This window comes from Carcharhinus amblyrhynchos, chromosome 11 (genome assembly GCF_965287045.1).
Source record: "Carcharhinus amblyrhynchos chromosome 11, sCarAmb.v2.hapA, whole genome shotgun sequence".
Classification (NCBI taxonomy): Eukaryota; Metazoa; Chordata; class Chondrichthyes; order Carcharhiniformes; family Carcharhinidae; genus Carcharhinus; species Carcharhinus amblyrhynchos.
In genome coordinates this window covers 84,861,646-84,884,657 of record NC_137334.1, presented here as the reverse complement: position 1 = coordinate 84,884,657, position 23,012 = coordinate 84,861,646, and the positions used below count along the sequence as shown (strand labels likewise).

General features: G+C 43.1%; 1 protein-coding gene across 1 annotated transcript in view; it reads right to left on the bottom strand.

Annotated features, from left to right (window-relative positions):
* The window catches only part of LOC145350301 (contactin-associated protein-like 5), a 1,016,709-nt gene that overhangs the window by 885,017 nt on the left and 108,680 nt on the right, over positions 1-23,012 (bottom strand). Inside the window, exon 2 of the mRNA XM_080199494.1 lies at positions 17,454-17,564. Within this exon, the coding sequence (XP_080055620.1) occupies positions 17,454-17,564 (111 nt within the window). The remainder of the gene's footprint in view (positions 1-17,453; positions 17,565-23,012) is intronic.

Sequence of the window (23,012 nt, the reverse complement as noted above, 5' to 3'; positions counted from 1 at the left end):
GCCACCAGATCAGAGGGAATTAATTGCACAGAACATGCTTCTGGACGTTTAAGATCAGGCACTTGGTAACCTTTCTTTTGAAGTGATATCTTTAAAAGTGTACCACGATGGAAATTAAGGTGTTGTTTGATGAATTAAATCAGTATCAGGGCAACGTGTTTAAGATTCTTTCACAATCCACGAACTTTGTCTTAGTCAATTTATCTTGGAATCAATTAAGGGAGAGACTGCCTGAGGACAGCCACACAGAATGTCAATCAGTGCAGGCACAGCTGCCATTTTACACAGAACCACAAGTTGTATAGCTGTAGGCTGATGTTAGGTGTGCAGCTGTTGTGAAGTATAACACAAATCTCTGTGCCAAAACCACTGACCTCGACCACGGCCGGGATCCTCTGTTGACGCTGCAGCGAATGGAGTTTCGGCTGAGCGTCGAGTTTATTTCTTAGTGACACAAGTAAGCTTACATTAACACAGCAATGAAGTTACTATGAAAATCTCCTCGTCACTACACTCCTGTTTGGGTACACTGAGGGAGAATTTATCATGCCCAATGCACCTATCTAGCACGTCTTTCAGGCTGGTTCTCCATTTCTCTAGCCTCACTGGCAGAGGGGGAAGGAGGACAAGATCAAAGAATCCCAACCCTGACATTTGCCGATGGCTACAAATATTAAGAATTTGCAGCCATTCAAATTTTCTCTCCTTCAACAACACCATCCAAACCCACAAAGTCTCACCCTTAGAAGGGTAAGGGCAGCAGGTGCATAGGAGCATGAGCACTTGCGAGCTCCCCTCCAAGACACGCAACATCCTTGTTTGGAACCTTATCACCATTCTACATCATTGTTGAGAACACAGAACCCCCTTACTGCGCTGTGGGTGTACCTATACCACATGGACTGCCCCGTCCCAAGAAGGTTGCTCACCAACACCTTCAGAAGGGCTTTTATGGATGGGCAATAAATGCTGCCTTTGCAAGTGAAGTTCATATACAAGGCCAAAGAACAAAGGAAAACTTAAATTGAAACCCACAAGCCAAATATCAACGACGACCAATTGTTGGCACCAGAAGTTATCTAATATTCATTACTCCATCCCAGTCTTCCAAAACATCTATTGTAGTCAGACGTTGGGCTGGCATCACAAATTTTGCCTTCAAGTTCCTCAGCAGCAGAGGAATGGTTTTGGAGTTTGTCAAGTCTTCCTCTGGGATTGTAGCATTGTAGTCTTCATTGACTTAGGCAAGGACATTTTCATGTTGTTTATTATCAAGTAACTAACTACTCATCACCAACAAGGGATCTATTCCTGAACATAAGAGATTAAGCCAGTTTCCCGAGGTAAAAATCATAGTGCTGCATATTGGCTTTAAGGGGCAGGCTCCATCATGTCTCTGTGGCTCTATTCAGCCAATTAAGATGTGGAGATGCTGGCATTGGACTGGGATAGGCACAGTTAGAAGTCTCACAACACCAGGTTGAAGTCCAGAAGATTTATTTGGTAGTACAAGCTATCGGAGTGCTGCTCCTTCATCAGGTGAGTGGGTGTCAATATGCACAAACTTCTTGGAGATTCTCTCCACTTTGAGCCAGCTGTTTGTGGTGTTGGTGGTCACCATGATGTGGAGATGCAGGTGTTGGACTGGGGTAGGCACAGTAACAAGCCTCACAACACCGCTCACCTGATGAAGGAACAGTGCTCCAAAAGCTTGTGCTACCAAATAAACCTGTTGGACTTTAACCTGGTATTGATATACAGCAAATTAAAGCCTGGCATTATTTAAATCGCTTTGGAACATCCCAAAGTTGTGAAAGGGGCTATATAAATGTACACTTTTTCTTCCATGTCTCAGAAAGCAATATGAATACAGCTCAGTTAAATATATTCCACAAACCTAGAGTAAGTTCCTTGGCTACTTGAGTGTTGTTAAGTGTGGGGAGTTATTGAGTAGAGAATGCCATTGCATCCCGTTCCATCAGCAGATGGGACAGCCTAATTCAATGAGGAAACAATGCTTTGTGCTTGTACAGGGTTTTTAACATAATGAAATGTCCCATGGCAATTTACATAATAGAAAGAGATAAATGGTAAAAAATTTGAGATTGTATCAAAAGTACTTTAAAAAAAAATCATAGGGCTTTAAATGATGGGGAAGGGAAGCAGCAAGGTGAGAGGGTTGAGGGAGAATCCCAGAGATTTCCTTTACTTTGTTATGGGAGATGGGCCTTATTGATAATGCAACATTTATTGCCCATGCCTAACTGTAGTGGGAAAGTGGTGAGCAACCTTGTTCCTAACCTTTGCAGATTGTGTGAGGAAGGGACAACCACAGTGGAGTCACGCAACAGGGTAGCAGAATGAGACCACTGAGACCGGCATACTGTTTGTGGGACTGATATTGCATGTCAGGATGGCAGATTTAATTGTTTTAAGGACGGTAGTATTTGTCAGGTGAGCTCTTATGACCAATTCAACACAGTAACAACACCAGGTTGAAGTCCAACAGTTACTTTTATTTAAACTGAATTCAAAGACCAAAATGGCCACCATGTGATTTGAATCCTTGCACAATCTGCAAAGTTCAAGAACAAGTTCCCCACCACCTTCCCACTACAGTTAGGCATGGGCAATAAATGTTGCATTATCAATAAGGCCCATCTCCCATAATGAGGGAAAGGAAATCTCTGGGATTCTCCCTCAATCCACTCACCTTGCTGCTTCCCTTCCCTATCATTTAAAACCCTATGGTTCTTTTTACAGTCCTTTGATACAATCCCAAAACTTTTATCATTTATCTCTTCCTGCTGTTGGGACATTTTATAAAGTTAAAAATCCTGTACAAGAACAAAGTGTTGTTTCCTCATTAAATTGGACTGTCCCATCTGCTGAAGAAACAGGATGCAGTGACATTTCCTAACTCAATAACTCCCTACGCTTAACAGCACTCAAGTAGCCAAGGAATTTATTCGACGCTTGTGGAATATATTTAACTGAGCTATCTACACACTGCTTACTGACACACAGGACAAAAAGATTACATTTATATAGCCCCTTTCACAAATTTAGAATGTTCCAAAGCAATTTAAATAGTGCCAGGCTTTAATTGGGATGGATTTTAATGCAGACACAAACTCATGGAGCAAGTAGTTGGTCACAATCCATTGACGTGACTTTTCCCCTGACTTTTAACTCAGCCATGGCATTATCACAAATAAAATCAAAATACGACAGGTGATGTACTAAAAAGAAAATTTTGGAAAACTCAACAGGTTTGTCGAGAGAGAAACAGAGTTGTTCCAAAGAAGAGTTATTTTGAATTCAAAACATTAATTCTGTTTCTCTCTCCATAGTATTAGCTTTCCAATTCAGGGTTCTCAACCAGAAGGGGTAGTCGAGGGGACGGTGGGGCAGAATGATGAGTCAAACCTGTCAATGTGATATTTCCTAGTGAAAAGGGACTTTGGGTGGGGTCAGTATGGATGAACCACATATTTCTTCCTTAGGAATCGCAAGGAGACTCCTCAGGCGGTCTAGATGCACTTTTTTATTCATTCGTGGGACATGGGAGTCGCTGGCTGGCCAGCATTTATTGCCAATCCTTAGTTACCCTGAAGAAGGTGATGGTGAGCTGCCTTCTTGAATCGCTGCAGTCCATGTTCTGTGGGTTGACCCACAATACTGTTAGGGAGGGAATTCCAGGATTTTGACACAGTGACTACGAAGGAACGGTGATATATTTCCAAGTCAGGATGGTGAGTGGCTTGGAGGGGAATTTGTAGGTGGTGGTATTCTTATGCATCTACATTCTTTGTCCTTCTATACTGAAGTGGTCGTAGGTTGGGGGGGTTTGCTGTCTAAGGATCTTTGGTGAATTGTTGCAGTGCATCTTGTAGATAATAAACAGTGCTGCTACTGAGCATCAGTGGTGGAGGGAATGGATGTTTGGGTATCAGTCAAGTGGGCTATTTTATTCTGGATGGTGTCAAACTTCTTGAGTGCTGTTCGAGCACGCATCCAGGGAAATGGGGAATATTCCATCACACTCCTGACTTGCACCTTGTAGATGGTGGACAGCCTTTGGGGAGTCAAGAAATGAGTTATTCACCACATTACCCCTAGCCTCTGATCTGCTCGTGAATCCATTGTGTTTATGTGGTAAGTCCAATTGAGTTTTTGGCCAATGTTTCTTGATAAATTTGCCCTGCACTTGGACCTTAGATGACACAGGGCCCTGTTTCCTCCATTATAATCCCAGGGACCCAACTGAGGCCATCCCCAAAATACCTCAAATGGACTGGGCCACCGGTTTTATATGTTCTATCTATTTGGATAAGTACATGGATGGGACAGGATTAGGAGGTGTGGGCCAAACACAGGCAATTAGGACTAGCTGAGAGGGCACCATGGTCAGCACGCACCAATTGGGCTGAATGGCCTGCATGCGTGCTCTATGACTCTCCAATCATGGTTCCTCTTCTCGGCCTCCAGTTGGGACTCCAGCTACGAGGTTTGGGAAACGTAAGTTGAATCTTGTCTGAGGTCTCCATTCTGTTAATAATCCTGTAGGGCAATTGCCGTCATTGTGGGAGAGCAAATCCTGTTGCTGAATAAACATTTTGTCAGTTTGGTATGTATGGATGCTGGGCATTGCTTCTTCATGCTGAGCCAAGACCTTGTCCCCAAACAATAATCAGCGGAAGTCAAGCCGAGTGCTGCCTATAAGTCATTCAGGTGGCTGTGGAGCTTTTTTTCTGCAATGGTCCCCCTGTGTAGGTGGCCACTCTGGCCTTTGTGCATTCTATATTCACGGGCTGAATACCCCAGTTCAGAGATGATTATAAGTCTCTTCCCCAATAATGGAGTCCACATCCCCATATCCACTAGCATATTTAATGGGTAGTCATTTACTAACAAATTCAACCATTATGGGGGCAACCTTGGTTGTGGAGATGTAATTTAATTTCACTGTCCCTGGTTGTGAGCCTTTTTGGAAGGTACTGTCCACTATTTTTCTCCAATAGCACACCTTTTGATTGTCTCTAAATCTTATCCTCGATTGTCGTCTTCTGTAGCACTCGCAATATTCTGCCTTCTGGCATCCACAACTTTTTGGAATTAAGCCCTCCTCTGAGTCTGAAGGCATTTCTTGACTTCCCTTGACTGCCTGGTGACAAAACTTGGGCTCAATTGCTGCCAGGAATGCTGGGATATTTCGTTGATAACATCGCTCTCAGTTGAGGGATGGACGTTGCATGAGCCTGTTCCCCCAAATCGGACGACACTGTTAGCTAATGTTCCTGACATTCCGACATTCCTGTAATTCCTGAGCTCGTTTCTCTGCATTCTCCAACAATAGGAATATCTCAATGGCTTTCTTTAAATCCAACTTGGGTTTTGCCAATAATTTGTTTTAGATTATTACTTTATGAATTATATAAACTGGCCTATCTTGCAATATGTTGTTCAGGAACTGCACCAACTCTCCGACAGAACATTTTACCCAGGTCCTATCCCCGTAACCCCATGCATTTATCCTGCTAATCCCCTTAACCTATGTTTACTAATGGGCAATTTAGCATGGCCAAACCGCCTACCCTGCACATCTTTGGGCTGTGGGAGGAAACCAGAGCACCTGAAGAGAACCTGCGTAGAAACGGGGAGAAGGTGCAAACTTCACAGTGAGGCAGCAATGCTAACCACCCAAGGCTGAAATGGAACCAGGTCTCAGGCATTGTGAGGAAGCAATGCTAACCACTGTGATCTATCTCGTGCTGGTGGGTCTCATCTCCTCAAACTGGAGTTTATCCATGCCTTCTGTCCTGTGGAGTGGCATGTAGCTCAGAAGAAGTGCTGTTGTTAGTGGTACTACTCATCTTGGTCCTCATCAGTGGGCTAAGGCAGAATTCTGTAAGCTGCCTGCTATCACAATGAATTCTGATAAGCCAGGACATGCAGAGCCAGGCCTGTGAACTATAACTCAGGTGAGCTGAGGTGGCATGGTGCACAGTGGTTAGCGCTGCTGCGGCACAGTGGTTAGCATTGCTGCCTCACTGCGCCAGGGTCCCGGGTTTGATTCCCAGCTTGGGTCACTGTCTGTGTGGAGTTTGCACATTCTCTCCACGTCTGCATGGATTTCCTCTGGATGCTCTGGTTTCCTCCCACACGTCTGAAAGACATGTTGGCTAGGTCGTTTGACCCAAACAGGCGCCGGAGTGTGGTGACTTGGGGAATTTCACAGTAACTTCATCGCAGTGTTAATGTAAACCTTACTTGTGACTAATAAGTGAACTTAAAAGTTTTTTTTACTTCCAAGAAGAGATTACCTGTCTGACAATGACAACTGGGTGCAGTTTTATTAATGCAGTTGAAAGTTTATTTATTACAAGGAAACATTTTTAATGAGAAATGTGTAGTGGTGCCAGATGTGAGTGGACCAATTTTAAATGATTGACAATGACATTTAAAAATACTGTGCAACAACCACTTGCAGTTCCATTGGTGTGCATAGCATAGCAATGGAATAGGAAATGAGCTGCCAGAGAAAGTGGTTGAGGCAAATTCAATAGCAACATTTAAAAAGCATTTGGATAAGTACATGGATGGCCAAGAATTAGAGGGATATGGACTAAACACGGGCAATTAGGACGAGCTGGGAGGGAGCTGTTGGGTCAAAGGGCCCAACTGTGCTGAATTACTCTATGATTCTATGTACAGTGCTCAGTTCCTTAGTAATTAAAACATACATTTTCAAATGTGCAACTTGTGCTCTCCCACCAAAAAGAAACCTGCCTAATTTTTAAAATTCAGTTAGAAGGCCCACCATTTAGCAGAACCTTGCTCGAGAAAGAAGTTCAATTTTCTGGGCAAGTTTAGCTCTCGTTGTGATGACTGGAATTCTCCCACCTTGCCCGTGACTAGGCTTCTCTGGTCTCATTGTAGCGAATGGAGATTTGGCTGAGCGCCAAGTTCCCTGATCTCACTGGCAATGGGAGTGGTGCATACAGGACTGAAGGATTCTGACATTTTTTGAACAAGGAGCAAAAGATCACGGAATCCCAATTTGCATTAGGTGCAATTTTCACTTGAAAATCCTCAATCTAGTTTGATCGGTTTAGGTCAAATTGCACTCCATCAAAAATCTCAACCCAATCTCATGAAAGCTTTACCCTGGATAGCACTGCTGCCTCATGGTGCCCGGGACCCGGATTAGATTCCCAGCTTGGGTCACTGTCTGAATAGAGTTTGCACATTCTCTCCATGTCTGCGTGGGTTTCCTCCAGGAGTTCCAGTTTCCAAACATGTCCAGGTTAGGTGGATTAGAGTCATAGAAGTTTACAGCGTGGAATCAGGTCTTTCAGCCCAACTTGTCCATGCTATCTTTTTTTTTAGCTGATAATGTAATCCCACTTGCCAGCATTTGATCCCTACCCCTCTATATCCATCTTACTCATGTAACTGCCTAAATGCTTTTTTTTGAAAGATGACATTGTACCTCCTTCTGCTACAACTTCTGGCAGCTTGTTCCAGACACTCAGCAACCTCTGTGTGAAAAAATTGTTCCTCTGGACTCTTTTGAATCTCTGCCTTCATACCTTAAACCTATACCCTCTAGTTTTAGACTCCCCTACCTTTGGGAACAGATGTTGACTATCTATCTCATCTATGCCCCTCATTATTTTATAAACCTCTATAAGTTCATTACTAAGTCTCCTAGGCTCCAAGGAAAAAAGTCCCAGTCTATCCAGCCTCTCCTTATAACTCAAACCTTCCAGTTCTGTTAGTATTCTAGTAAATCTTTTCTGTGCTCTTTCTAGTTTAATATTATCCTTTCAATGGCCATGGTAAATTGCCCCTTAGTGCTGGGAGGATTAGCAGGGTAAATGTGTGGTGTTACGGGGATAGGGTCTGGTTGAGAATGTTGCTACTGAAGGTTTGATGAGCCAATAGCTTCCTTCTGTACTATCGGGATTCTATGACGCTATTCTGAGCAGAATGTAGGTTTTGAAGCTCAAAACGTTCAGGTTGTACACGACTGGGTTCATCCCGAGTGAACAGATGGAGAGGGAAGAAAACTCAGGAGTAACCAAATAATAAACACAATGGATCGTGCCAACAGTCAAGAAATTGAAACTGAGATACAAACACCGGGAAGCATGCACACAGCTCACTGGGGAAGGTTATATTTAATAAACACACACGCTGTCTGCAGACAAATTAGAATAAAGGAAGACTGGGACGTGTGTTACATACAAATAATTGATGATCCCTTTTGCAAAATTCTCATTTGGATGCTTTGAATAATACATTAAAAATCAAAATTGAATGAAGAATAACAGGCTCTGCCTGTGCTCCACCTTGAAACTGGGGCAAACCCTGTTGTCTAATTGTCAGATGCTGATTGCTGTGGGGAACATTTGCAAACATGCATTCTCAATCTGATCACCTTTTTTTAAAAGACAATATTCATTCCTGGTATTTGGGTATTTGCAGGAAAGGCCGTTATTTATTAATAATCGGTAAATCATAGAATAGAATTCTTGCAGTGCAGAAGGAGGCCGTTCGGCCCATTGAGTCTGCACCGACCACAATCCCACCCAGGCCCCACTCCCATAACTCCATGTATTTACCCTCGCTAGTCCCCTTGACACTAAGGGCAATTTAATGTGGTCAATCTGCCTATACCTCTCAGCTTTGGACAGTGGGAGGAAACCGGAGCATCCAGAGAAAATCCACCCAGAAACGAGGACAATGTGCAAATTCCACACAGACAGTGACCCAAGTCGGGAATCTAACCCGGGTCCCTGGTGCTGTGAGGCAGCAGTGCTGACCACTGTGCCAACATGTCACCCCATGTGCCTAGAATGCAATGGCAAACTCTCATTTTGAGTAGCTTCAGTCCTTGAAGGGGCATCCACAACATTGTTATGTAGGAATATCCAAGAGAATCATTCCAGTGGCTGGCATTCACATACAGTAAAAAGTCTGACAACACCAGGTTTTAGTCCAACCGATTTATTTGATAATAGACTCACAAGCTTTCGGGGTTAGCCCCTTCGTCAGGTGACTTTTTACTGTGTTTACGCCAGTCCAACGCCGGCATTCACATACAGGCCAGACTGGATAAGTTTCCTTTAACTTCCTTAAAGTTGGGCTTTTAACAGTTATCTGACAGTTTCATGGTCACCTTTACGATTTACAAATTTGAAAGCCCCATGGTATTAACAAGCAAAGGCTGCGTGGATAAGCTGCTGACTGAGGGAGACAATGCTGAGCTCTGAGTGATTGTTTTTCAGAATGGAGGGGAGTAGACACGATTGTTCCCCAGGGATCAATATTGGGGTCACTGTTCTTTTATTGGCATTGGCCTATTGGTATTATTGCTAGACTATTGATCCGGAAACTCCACTAATGTTCTGGGGATTCGAGTTCGAATCCCACCATGGCGGGATGGTGGAATTTGAATTCAATAAAAAAAAAGTTTGAAATTAATAATCTACTGGTGACCATGAAACAACTGTAAATTGTCAGAAAGACTCGTCTGCTTCATTAATGTCTTTTGGGGAAAGAAATCTGCCTTCCTTACCTGGTCTGGTTGACATGTGATTCCAGAGCCACAGTGAGGTGGTTGACTCTAGGGTTGGCAACTAGGGTTAGGCAATAAATGCTGGCCCAGCCAGCGATGCCCCACGTCCCACGAATGAATAAAAAAATTCTTAAGAGCAACACAGTTTGCAGATGACACAAAGCCTAAATGCAGAAAACAGCGCCGAGATTCCTAGCAGGCATCAGGAGTCTTGATGGGAAAAACGAGAGGCAAATGAAGTAAATAGTACAATCTTAAAACAGGTTCAGGAACTGGATGATTTGTGGAGATGCCCAAGCGACAAGACATGCTGAGGAGGCTGTTAAAAAGGCATAAGCAACTCTGAGCTTTAAAAGTAGAGCACAAAAATAAAGTAGAACTACAAGGATGTTGTTATTTAATACGGTGACCTCAATGAGGCCCATGAGGTTGGCCTGTTAGATATGAGTTCCCTGATTGACTGCCCAATAGGGGAGTCTCATCTGTCTATATACTGAGGAGTGTCAGGGCTACTAACACTCTGGATTTATACTCTCAGGAGTGGAATTGAGTTTGTAAATAAAGGGAATCTATTGAAGGAACATTGGCCTCTGAGGAGTTATTTCATTTATTTTTTTTACTCTCTAGGGCGTCCGCCATGGAGTATTGAGGTCAGTTTTGGGCACACACTTTACTAAGGCTTTCAAGAGTTTGGAGAAGGTGCAGAGAAGATTTATTAGAATATTACTAGGAAGAAAGTTTTCAATTCCATGGCAATGATATAGGTAGCCTATCCCCGTAGCCTCACATATTTATCCTACTAATCCCTTTGACGCTTAGCGACAATTTAGCATGGCCAATCAACCCAACTCACACATCTTTGGACTATAGGGGGAAACCAGGGAATCCAAAACTTTAAATGGAACTGAACACTGTGTAATCATCAACAAGCATTCCTATTTCTGATCCCATCAAGGTGGGACGGTTTTTAATGAAGGTGTTGAAGTTGGCTGAGCCTCAGGCACCACACTGAGGCAATCCTGCAGTGATATTCTGGAGGTGAACAGCTGCAAATGTTTTCCTTTGTATTAGGAAGAATTCTAGACTGCGTAGAAAGTTCCTCTAGCTTCTCATTGATTTCAGTTTTACCTAGGGCTCCCTGAAACCAAATGTGGGGTCAAATAAGTCAAATACTTCTAAAATTCAGCTCCTTTGCCCACATTTGGCCCATAGCTATAACAGGGTCTGGAGCCAAATGATCCTTTGAGGAACCCAAATGAACACAGTGAGCAGGATTTTTTTGAGCAAGTTTTTTTTTAATTCATCTGTGTGACATGGGCATCGTTGGCAATGCCAGCATTCATTGCCCATTCCCAGTTGCCTTTACATAACATAAGAACATAAGAAATAGGAGCAGGAGTAGGCCATCTAGCCCTTCGAGCCTGCCCCGCCATTCAATAAGATCATGGCTGATCTGTCGCGGCTCAGTTCCACCTTCCCGCCCTCTCCCCATAACCCTTAATCCCCTCTCTCATCAAAAACCCATCAACCCGCGTCTTAAAAATATTTAGCGAGGCAGCCTCCACCACTTCAACGGGCAGAGAATTCCAGAGATTCACCACCCTTTGAGTGAAGAAGTTCCTCCTCAACTCCGTTCTAAACCGCCCCCCCTTTATCTTGAGGCTGTGCCCCCTAGTCCTACTGTCTTTTTTGAGCGGGAAGAGTCTCTCCACCTCTATCCTATCCATCCCATTCATCATCTTATACGTCTCAATGAGATCTCCCCTCATTCTTCTAAACTCTAACGAGTACAAGCCTAGTTTATTCAGCCTCTCCTCATAGCTCAACCCCCTCAACTCCGGTATCAGCCTAGTAAACCTCCTCTGCACTCCCTCCAAGGCCAAAATATCTTTGCGCAGGTGCGGCGCCCAAAACTGAAACTGAATGGCTTGCAAGGCCATTTCAGAAGGCAGTTGAGAGTCAGCCACAATACTGTGGTTCTGGAGTCACATGTAGGCCAGACCAGGTAAGGACAGCAGATTTCCTTCCCTAAGGGACATTAGTGAACCAGGAGGTTTTTTCTAACAATCGACAATGGTTTCATGGTCATCAGTAAACTCTTAATTCCAGATTTTTTTTATTGGGAATTCAAATTCCACCATCTGTCGTGGTGGGATTTGAACCCGGATCCTCAGAACATTGGCTGAGTTTCTGGATTAAAAGTCTAGCGATAATACCACTAGGCCATCATCTCTTCAAGTAGCTTTTGTTAGCATTGTCTGTTTACCTTGCTGATGGGACAGGACACATACAGGAATGGTCATGATGAAATCTCAGACTTTGGCTAAAAGCTATGCCTCTTTGAGTATGGCGATGTCAGGATGACAGACTAGTCTTCAGAGTCATAGTCAAAGAGTCTTACAGCACAAAAATTAACCCTTCGGCCCATCGTGTCTATGTCAGCCATCAAGCATCTATCTATTCTAATCCCATTTCCCAGCACTTGGTCTGGAGCCTTGCATGCCATGGCATTTCAAGTGCTCATCTAAATGCTTCTTAAATGTTGTCAGGGTTCCTTCCTCTATCACCCCTTCAGGCAGTGAGTTCCAGATTCTCCCCACCCTCTAAGCCTCTTGCCCCTTACCTTAAATCTATGCCCCAGAGTTGTTGGCCTGTCTACTAAGGGAAAAGTTCCTTCCTGTCTAGCCTATTATTTTCCCTCGTAACCTTGTACACCTCAATCAGGTCCCCCCTCAACCTTCTCTATTTTAAGAAAAATAACCCCAGCCTAACCAGCCTCTCGTCAATGCTGAAATACTCCATCCCAGGCAATATCATGGTGAATATCCTTTGCACCCACTCTAATGCAATCATATTCTCCCTATTCTATGCACACAGGCTCCGTGGCCCAGTAAGCATTTTATACAGCTCCATCATAATCTCCAGGCTCTTATCTTCTATGGCTCAGCTAATAAAGGCAATTGCCTTCTTAAACACCTTACTACTTGTCCTGTTGCCTTCAAGGACCTATGGGCACATACCTCAAAGTCCCTCGGTCCTTTGTACTTACTAGCATCCTACCAGCATTGTACGCTCCCTTGCCTTATTAATCCTCCCAAAACGCATCACCTCACACTTTTCAGGTTAAATTCAATTTGCCATTGTTCTGTCCATCTGACCAGCTCATCTTCATCACCCTGTAATCTAAGGCTTTCAACATCACTATTTACCATACCGACAATTATCATTCACCTGCGCAGTTACTGAACTGATCACACCCTTGCCCCCACTGTTATTAAGCTACAACCAGCAAAGGAGCCAGCACCAATCCCTGTGGTATATAAATAGACACAAATTGCTAGTCACAAAAGCAATCCTTGACCATCACCCTCTTCTTCTTGCCACTAAGCCAATTGTGGATCCATTTTGCCAAATTGCTCTGGATCGCTTATGCTTTTCCCTTCATGATCAGTATCCCATGCTGAACATTGACAAAAGCCTTACTGAAGTCGATGTAGACTACATCAATCGCATTGCCTCATAGAGTCATCTAGTCACAGAGATCTACAGCAGATAAAGGCCCCTTAGCCCAACACTTCTGTGCCGGTCAAAGACCAACCAACTAATTCCAACCACCTAATTATTTAAATCCCATTTCTCAGGCCTTGGTCCAAGTCTTGTATGCCTTGGCATTGCAAGAGCACGTCTAAATCCTTCTTAAACAGTATAACGGTTTTGCCTCACAATTTTCCTTCATTTTGTTCGCCAATGTTTTTTCATGCCTCCTCTTCACTCTCCTAATTTATTTTTAAGTACCTCCTTGCAGTTTCTATACTCCCCAAGGACTCCCATCATTTTCAGCCTCCTGTATCTTGATTTGATTTAGTTGATTTATTATTGTCACATGTATTAACATACAGTGAAAAGTATTGTTTCTTGAGCACTATAGAGACAAAGCATACTGTTCATAGAGAAGGAAGCAAGAGAGTGCAGAATGTAGTGTTACATTCATGGCTAGGCTGTAGAGAAAGATCAACTCAATGCAAGTTAAGTCCATTCAAAAGTCGGACAGCAGCAGGAAGAAGCTATTCTTGAGTCAGTTGATATGTGACGTCAGACTTTTGTATCTTTTTCTTCACAGAAGAAGGTGAAAGAGAGAATGTCCGGAGTGTGTGGGGTCCTTAATTATGCTGGCTGCATTGCCGAGGCAGTGGGAAGTGTAAATAGAATCAATAGATGGGAGGCTGGTTTGTGTGATGGATTGGGCTACATTGTAGTTCCTTGCGGCCTTGGGCAGAGCAGGAGTCATACCAAGCTGTGATACAACCAAATAGAATACTTTCTATGGTGCATCTCTAAAAGATGATGAGAGTCGTAGCTGATATGCCAAATTTCCTTAGTGTTCTAAGAAAGTAGAGGCATTGGTGGGCTTTCTTAACTATAGTGTTGGCATGGGGGGGGTGTGCGGTGCTGGGGGAACCAGGACAGGTTGTTGGTGGTCTGGATACCAAAAAACTTGAAGCTCTTGACCCTTTCTGCTTCGAACCCGTTGATGTAGACAGAAGCATGTTCTCCTCTATGCTTCCTGAAGTCGATGACAATCTCCTTCATTTTGTTGACATTGAGGGAGAGATTATTGTTGCCGAACCAGTTCACCAGATTCTCTATCTCATTCCTGTACTCTGTCTCGTCATTGTTTAATATCTGACCCACTATGGTGGTGTCGCCAACAAACTTGAAAATCGAATTGGAGGGGAATTTAAGGAGTTTAAGGAGTATAGTAGGGGGCTGAGGACACAGTCTTGTTGGGCATTGGTGTTGAGGATGATTGTGGAGGAGGCGTTGTTACCTCCATAAGTCTTCCATAAGGCTCCCTCTTTTTCCTCATCCAATCCTGTATATCCCTTGACAGTAAGAAGTCTCACAACATCAGGTTAAATTCCGACAGGTTTATTTAGCAGCACAAGCTTTTGGAGTCTCAGGCTCCTTCTTCAGGGAGTTAGGAGTTGTATTCACAAACAGGGCATGTACAGACACAAACTCAATTTATAAGATAATGGTTGGAATCTTTGCAGGTAATCAAGTCTTAAAGGTACTGACAATGTGAGTGGAGAGAGGGCCAAGTACAGGTTAAGGAAATGTGTATTGTCTCCAGCCAGGACAATTGGTGAGATTTTGCAAGCCCAGGCAAATCGTGGGGGTTACAGATAGTGTGACATGAACACAAAATCCCAGTTGAGGTTGTCTTCATGTGTGTGGAACTTGGCTATCAGTCTCTGCTCAGTGATTCTGCATTGTCGTGTGTCATGAAGGCCGCCTTGGAAAACGCTTACCCAAAGATCAGTAGCCGAATGCTTGTGACTGCTAAAGTGTTTCCCGTCTGGAAGGCAACACTCCTGCCTGGTGATTGTCGAGCGATGTTCATTAATCCATTGTCGTAGAGTCTGCATGGTCTCGCCAATGTACCATGCCTCAGGCCATCCTTTCCTGCAGCGTATCAGGTAGACAACATTGGCCGAGTCACAAGGGTACGTATCATGTACTTAGTGGATGATGGTCTCATGTGAGATAGTGGCATCCATGTCGATGTCTTGCAGAGATTGCTGTGGCAGGGTTGTGTGGTATTGCGGTCACAGTCGGGGAACATTTCAGCAGTCACGGATCTATTAGATGGTAACCAATGTGTGTTTGAAAGGTGCTGTTGAAGCAGCTTTGGTGGGTTCCTTTCTACCAATTGTGCTGACTCTAAGGAACTCTTTGAAACCTATCCATTTGACCACTTTTGTTCATTATCTCCTTATGCGGCTTAGTGTCATTGCTTGTTTTATAATATTCATGTGAAGTACCTTATTTTTACCTTTCAAATACTATATAAGTTGCTGTTGTTCAGTGTGTTGCTGCTAGAATTCATTTTAACTGGGAACAAGACTGGGATTCAGAAAGCATGCCAAGGTTTGAATCTTGTCTTCCCTGTACAAGTAAAAGATTGGCAGCATCACATAAGACAACTATTATCAAAACTTAGAAAAATGTGCTTTATTTGAGTAAAAACAGCAACACTGATAAAAATGGAGTTTAAGTATGCAACATGCTGTATTTATGGGCCATTTCGTTTTGCTGAACACATCCCTCCAACACTTCACAGAATTATAGAATACCACAATGCAGAAGAGGCCCTTTGGTCCATCGGATCTGCACAGATACACAAAAAGCCCTGACCTGCCCATCTAATCTCACTTGCCAGCACTTGGCCCACAGCCTTGACTGTTATGATGTGCCAAGTACTCATCCAGGTACTTCTGAAAGGGTTTGAGACATCCCGCCTCCACCACCCTCCCAGGCAGCACATTCCAGACCGTCACCACCCTCTGGGCAAAAATGTTCTTCCTCAAATCCCCTCTAAATCTCCCGCCCCTCACTTTTAACTTGTGCCCCCTTGTAACTAACAAAGGGGAACAATGGCTCCCTATCCACCCTGTCCATGCCCTTCAAAATCTTGAACACCTCAATCAGGTCGTTCTTCTTCTCTGCTCCTGAGAAAACAACCCAAGCCTACCCAACCTCTCTTCATGATTTAAATGTTCTGTCCCAGGCAACATCCTGGGGAATTTCCTCTGCACCCCCTCCAGTACATTTACACCCTTCCTATAATGTGGCAACCAGGACTACACACAGTACTCCAACTGTGGCCTCACCAAAGTTCTATACAATGCCATCATGACCTCTCCACTTTTGTAATCTATAGCCTGATTGATAAAGGCGAGTGTGCCATATGCCTTTTTCACCACCCTATTAACCCGCCTTTCCGTCTTCAGAGATTTATGGACAAACGCGCCAAGATCTCTTTGTTCTTTGGAACTTCCCAGTGTCAGACCTTCCATAGTATACTTGCTTGTCAAATTACTCCTTCCAAAGTGCATCACGTCACAGGGTTAAATTCTGTCTGCCACTTACCCACCCATTTGACCATCTTGTCTATATCTTCCTGTAACCCAAGACACTCTACCCGACCAATCTTTGTGTCATTGGCAAACTTTACTGATCCTATCCCCCCACATAGTCATCTGTGTCATTTATAGAAATGACAAACAATAGGAGGCCCAGCACAGATCTTTGTGGTACGTCACTGTCACTGGCCTCCAGTCACTTGTCAATTGTAATTCTACAACCAGGTCCCACTGCACTTCAGCCCCTTCACCTTGGACCTCTACAAGCAATGTCATGGAAACTCTGCTAGTGAGATACTCATTATCAAACTGTGATGCTTTTGTGCAGTGTTAAATTTTTTACTGCTGTGAAGTGTCCTCAAGAACTTACTCCACAAAGAGGAGTCAGGGAATGCAGGCATTTGTTGCGGTCTTACTCACTCCACACTCCAAATGACAAACCAAATGGTCCCCACGCAGATCACCCCAGACCCAGTGTCGCCTGACTCATTCCCTTAAAGAGACTACCCCACAACCTACTTAACAGTTGGAGGTATCTTTCCTCAGACAAGCAACAAAGAAACACTTCAAGTCGGTTTGCAAGCTTGCCACTTGCAACAATCATGAAGATTTCAGCACAATACCTCTTTGATGAACTGCACTCTGCCATCATTTTGAGAAAGCTTCAACCAGATATACATCATCGTTAATCCTGAGCCTATTGTACCTTAGGGAACAAACCATTACCACAGCATTTGACAAGCACAGCAGTGACAACTGTAAATACCAGCACACGGGCATTCTGCAACATGATGTATGCCAGCCCATCCATTTCATGGACAGATGTTTCTTCACCGATGAAAAATATAACCTACTCGTGTATTTTCATTTGCATTGGTGATGCGTAAACATGCTGAGGATGAATAACGTGCTCAATCATTAACAGAAAGCTTGAGTCTTACCATCCCTTCTGTTCAGCTTTGCAAAGCCAGGGCTGTGACTGCTAGATAGCGCAGAAGAGGAACGGAAGGCTGACTGAGGCAAGCCGGACACAAGGTGATTGTCGCAATTATCTTTGGGAGGAAAGAAACAACACGCTTAAATTAGTGAGATGGCATGACACTGAACCTACACACAACCAATCCCAGATGAAGACTTTCATCCCCACACATTTTAAAACCTCCCATCCTGCAGTCCTGTGCAGACACACACTTAAAGTTTATTTATTGGTGTAGCAAGCAGGCTAACATTAACATTGTGCGATGTCAGTGTACCTTTAAGAAAGTTTTTGTTTTAAGACATGATTTCTGCACCTCCTGGTTTCAGTGCTTTCTTAGCTCACAGCTCCAGTGACATCATTATTGTTGCCAAACAGACTACGATGAGTCCTTTTATTGCTACTTCAATAGCTTAAATGGGGATTCTTTATGTTTACTCTGGGATAAGTTTTATGATCCTGCATTTTTAGGAGAAAAGAGCATGTGTTTTTAGACAGTTTCTTTTCTTTCTAGTGAGATTAAGCTTTCAGTTTTGAGAGCTGTGAGGCTGCAGTTTAGTTTTAAGTTTTAGCAGGGGCATCAAGAGAGAAAGAAGCTGAAGTCTCCTTCTCTCTCTGTCTTCCCGTTCTGTTTGGAAATTCTGCTGGTTATGTCAAGGCAACGTTTTGCTTTCCAGAGGGCAGATGCTGGCCTTGAAAAAACTCAATTCCAGTCAAATGAGGTTTGAGTCTGTGAAAAGGGCTTTTATCAACTAAAAGTTTTGGTTTGTTGGAATAACTTAAATATTTAATTGAGGGTTAACACATTATTGTGGTTTTTTTTGTTGGTTGTAATTGATAAAAGGCATTGTTAACTTTCTTTCTGAAAGTTAACTTTGTGTTAACTTTATTCTTAAATAACTATTAACTATATTGTTAACTATGTTCTTAAATAAACTTTGTTTGACAAAAGCTGTCTAGTGGGTTGTTGAATCGTACCTGAAGTGAAACATACCATGCTCGCCCCAGCCATATTCAAAATGCAAAACATATGGTTTGGGTGGTCTCCACAAAGCACTGTGGAGTTGATATATAACAACTGCAATGAAGTTACTGGGAAAATCCCTTAGTCGCCACAATCTGGCACCTGTTCGGGTACACTGAGGGAGAATTTAGCATGGCCAATGCATCTAACCAGCACTTCTTTTCAGACTGTGGGAGGAAACCCAGGCAGACACTGGGGGAACATGCAGACTCCACACAGACAGTGATCCAAAGTTGGAATTGAACCTGGGTTCCTGGCACTCTGAGGCAACAGTGCTAACCACTGTGCCACTCCATAGAAACATACATAGAAAACAGAAGCAGGAGTAAGCCATTAGGCCCTTTGAGCCTGCTCCACCATTCATTATGATCATGGCTGATCCTCAAATTCAACCCAAGAGAGCTACAGTTATAAAGGAGAAGGCTGGCTGGTTGGGAAAAAACAGCCACCCCTAAAAATTAGTTGGCAGAGCGAAAAGTTGAAAATAAAGAGAACCTGCAGAAACAGAAAGAAAAGGAAACTGCCCTGTGGAGTTTTTAAAAAAGAATTGCTGCTTGCAATCAGAGCAAATGGAAGCGCTATTGTTTTAAGTTTAAAATAAAAGACCTTGATTGGGCCACTGGGTCTCCTGAAGCATGGAAAAATCAACTACAAAGGAACTAACAGCTTGCAACATTTTTATAAAGCTCCCAAAACTTGGGATGTTCAAATACAAGGTGAAGGAAATTTACAGTATTTACAGACAGCAATTCCAGGAGAGTTTTTGTTTTAAAAAGAAAACAATCTCACCACCTGTTCGTGCCAAGCTGTCGCTGCAGCAAAGATGGAGAATTTGGCAACAAGTCCAATCTCTGTCCACTGCAGCGGGAAGGGAGAATCCCACCGGCATGAACAGTTGGAAAATCCCAGCCAAGAAGTTCTAAACGATTAGCAAGCTCGAAGAGGAACAAAGTGATTTTTCCCCAATATGGGAACAAACACAGAGAGATAAAACGTCCTGCTGGGTCCAAAAAATAATTCCAGAAGAATCACCCTGAAACCAGTCTTTGGAGACCAGAGAAGAAATTAGACAGAGTTAAAAGAAAAGCAGCAACATTGGCCCGTGAGAACCCAAAAAGAGTGGGAACTCAAAGACAGATAGCCAACAGCTGCAGAGACGGACCACGTGAAAACAAAAATGGTTACTGTCTTTTGGTGGCAACACATGCGAATCAGTAAATTCCAGATAAAGGAACACAGCCATGGACAAAAGAATTACCTCAGGACGAGGATAATGCATCTATTTTCAGAGCAGGTTAAGGAAATGTGGCATGTCCACTATGGCTCTCACCACGTTTTACGAATGCACCATGGAAAGCATCCTTTCTGGTTGCATCACAGCTTGGCATGGCTCCTGCTCTGTCCAGGACTGCATGAATTTACAAAGTGATGTGAACGAAGCCCAGTCCATCACGCAAACCAACCTCCCATCCATTGATTTTGCCTACACTTCCCACTGCCTTGGAAAAACAATCAGTATAATCAAGCACCCCAGACATACTCTCTTCCACCTCCTTTCGTTGGGAAGAAGACACTGAAGTCTGAGGTCACCGACTCAAGAACAGCTTCTTCCCTGCTGTCACCCGACATTTGAATGGACCTACCTGATATTAAGCTGATCTTTTCTCCATTTCCCCACTGATGATGATATTCTGTACCCTCTCCTTTCCTTCTCCCTTATGTATTCTATGAATAGTATGGTAATGTGCAAGAAACAATACTTTTCACTGTATCCCAATACATTTGACAATAATAAATCAGATCAAAAATTCTGCTGAGGGCAACTGGAGGCTAAACAGAGAGAGGGAAACTCCACTGAGGGTCGTAAGAAACTGCAGAGGGAGGCAGCTAGAGACCCCAGAGGGAGGGCAATGAGTGAGTCCACATTTGAATGAACAGTCACTTGTCCTTCAAGATCGAATGCAAAAGGAATGTGTGATCATGTAGAAATGAAGACACTAAAACAGCAGAATGAAAACACAGCAGCAGAAGCTGGAGGAGGCTTTTCTGAATTACAAGAAAACTCAAATTGAAGCAAGCGAGCTTCGCAAAGAAAATGAAGAGCTTCACGAGTTACAAGAGTTCCGTAGATCAAGGTTTATCCCTGCTGGATGATTATAAAGAGAAGCAAGAATCAGTCATCAGGAAAGACTCTGCACTATTCAGTATTTCAGCAGGAAGCTACAGGTTGAAGAGTTGTCAGTCCAGTTGAATGGGAGATTGAAAGGAAAAGTTGTAGAACTTTCCAAGCCGTAAACAGAGAAAGAAGCCATGAGTAACACAATTACAGAACAAGGTAAGACTTCACCGGATCCTGGCCAACAACGAATCCAGAATGAATGACAAGGACAAATGTTCCACTAAAAGCAAAGGAAGAAAAAACAGAAATAAAGTAGGGAAATTGAAATCAACGCTGAAGAACAGGAACCAGGAGAATATAAAGCAATGACTCAGATGTACTGAAAGCCACTTGATTGAATTAAAAGATTCATAACAAAAAAATTGAGAAATAAACAGCAAAGAAATATTTGACTGAAACTGTGAAACAATGATGGCTCCAGTTGCAAAATATATGTGACCACAAAGAGCTAGGCAGACACCACAAAAACAAAATTTAAGTCTACACAAGGAGCAAATTTGTTTTTATTCATTCGTGGTAGATGGACTTCCATGTATTTATTGGTATTTATTGCCATTTCAGAGGGTAGTTAAGAATCAAATAAAATTTAAGATCTGGAGTCATATGTAGGCCAGACAGGGTAAAGGAAGCAGATGTCCTTTCCTAAAGGATATTAGTGAACAGGATGGGTTTTTACAGCAATCTCAATCGTTTCATGGCGGAGAAGACTGAGGGACGATCTGATCAGGATGTATAAGATTAGGAGAGACATGAACAGAGTGGATAAGGAGCAGCTGTTCTCCTTAGTTGAAGGATCAGTCATGAGAGGGATAGAAGCTCCATGTGTGACCATACCTTGGATCTGTAAATAATTAAAAGTTATCAATAAATAGTACATGTTTAAAATGACAAGTTTTAAGTTCTCCTTATTGAGGTATCTGAAGAAACCATAATACAACATACAGTGGCAACAATCAGCACCAACACCATAATCGGGGATAACAGGTAAATATTTTATTGTAAGGACCAACTATCCTCACTTTAGCTGTGGAGAAAGATCAAATTTATATAAGTTAGGTCCATTCAGAAGTGTGATGGCAGCAAGGTAGAAGCTGTTCTTGTGCTGGTTGGTACATGATCTCAGATTTTTGTATCTGTCTCCCGATGGAAGAAGGTGGAAGAGAGAATGTCCAAGGTGTGTACGATCATTGATTATGCTGACTGCTTTGCCGAGGCAGCAGGAAGAAAGGGGGATGTTTCAATGTTAAAAGCCCATATTTTGGTCCATGCACAAAGAGAACAATGTGCGTGAGTAACTAAACCAACAGCCATGCAGTATATAACTTGCCACGGAGCATTGGTGACTTGAACTTTTTAGTAGACACATTTTGGGTGGCAAAGGTAAGCCTAACAGAATTATTTTACAGACAAGATTTTGGAGATCATTAGGAGGAGTGAGGAAGGAGAATGTAACATTTATTTTCTTAATGCTAACACTTGGTAATGTACATTAGTGCTTTATTCTTTCTCCCTCTACCCATTCACTCACTTTGTCATTTGAACACAGTTGCAAATATCTACTTCATTGCTCATGTTAATATTTTAGTTCTGGAAAGGTTGTTGGAAAGCTAAGATAACTAAAATGCTTGGCTGCTGAGAGTTCCAGAACAGCTGCAAGCAATGGTAGTTCAGAAGGTCACACATTCTCGTGTAATAGAGTTAGAATAGAATCATAAAACAGCAGGTAAATTTACTTAGCTGGGGAAATTGTAAAGGAGAGATAATTAGCTTAGCGATCTGTTTGTGGAGAGACCAGATCTGGGCTACATCATCATGGAGATGGGTGGAGCTTAGGAAAGTTCTCTGCTTGCAATTTATCTGAATGTTCTTTTCCACACCCGCTGGGCACCGCAGGGGCTGGTGTGTGTTATAGACCCTTACAACCACATTTTGATGTAATGTTTTAAGTTTGCTTTGGACTTTGGTTTCTGTTCGGGCTGTTCCTACCACCCCCCCCCTCCTTTTTGGGGGGGCTGCCCCTCTTAATTTGCCCCTAAGTTAATTTGAGTTCGTTTTACTTGTTGGGCCATTGAAAGAACTATCTGAGTGTTCTTCAGCAGGGAAGAGGCACCAGGCTGAAAAGGTGCTGCTGTATGCAGACTCCCGCTGGTTAGGGCTGACAGAATCCCTGGGAGCCATCTGCGCAGCTGAGGGTTGCATTTGGAAATTGTGTGCTTTGCACCTCATAATGACACCCTAGGAGCTGTTCTGTGCAATCAGAGTGCAAAATAAATTCTGGGGATCTGCGAAGGTGACAGAAGGTAATGCGTTCCATGTTTCAG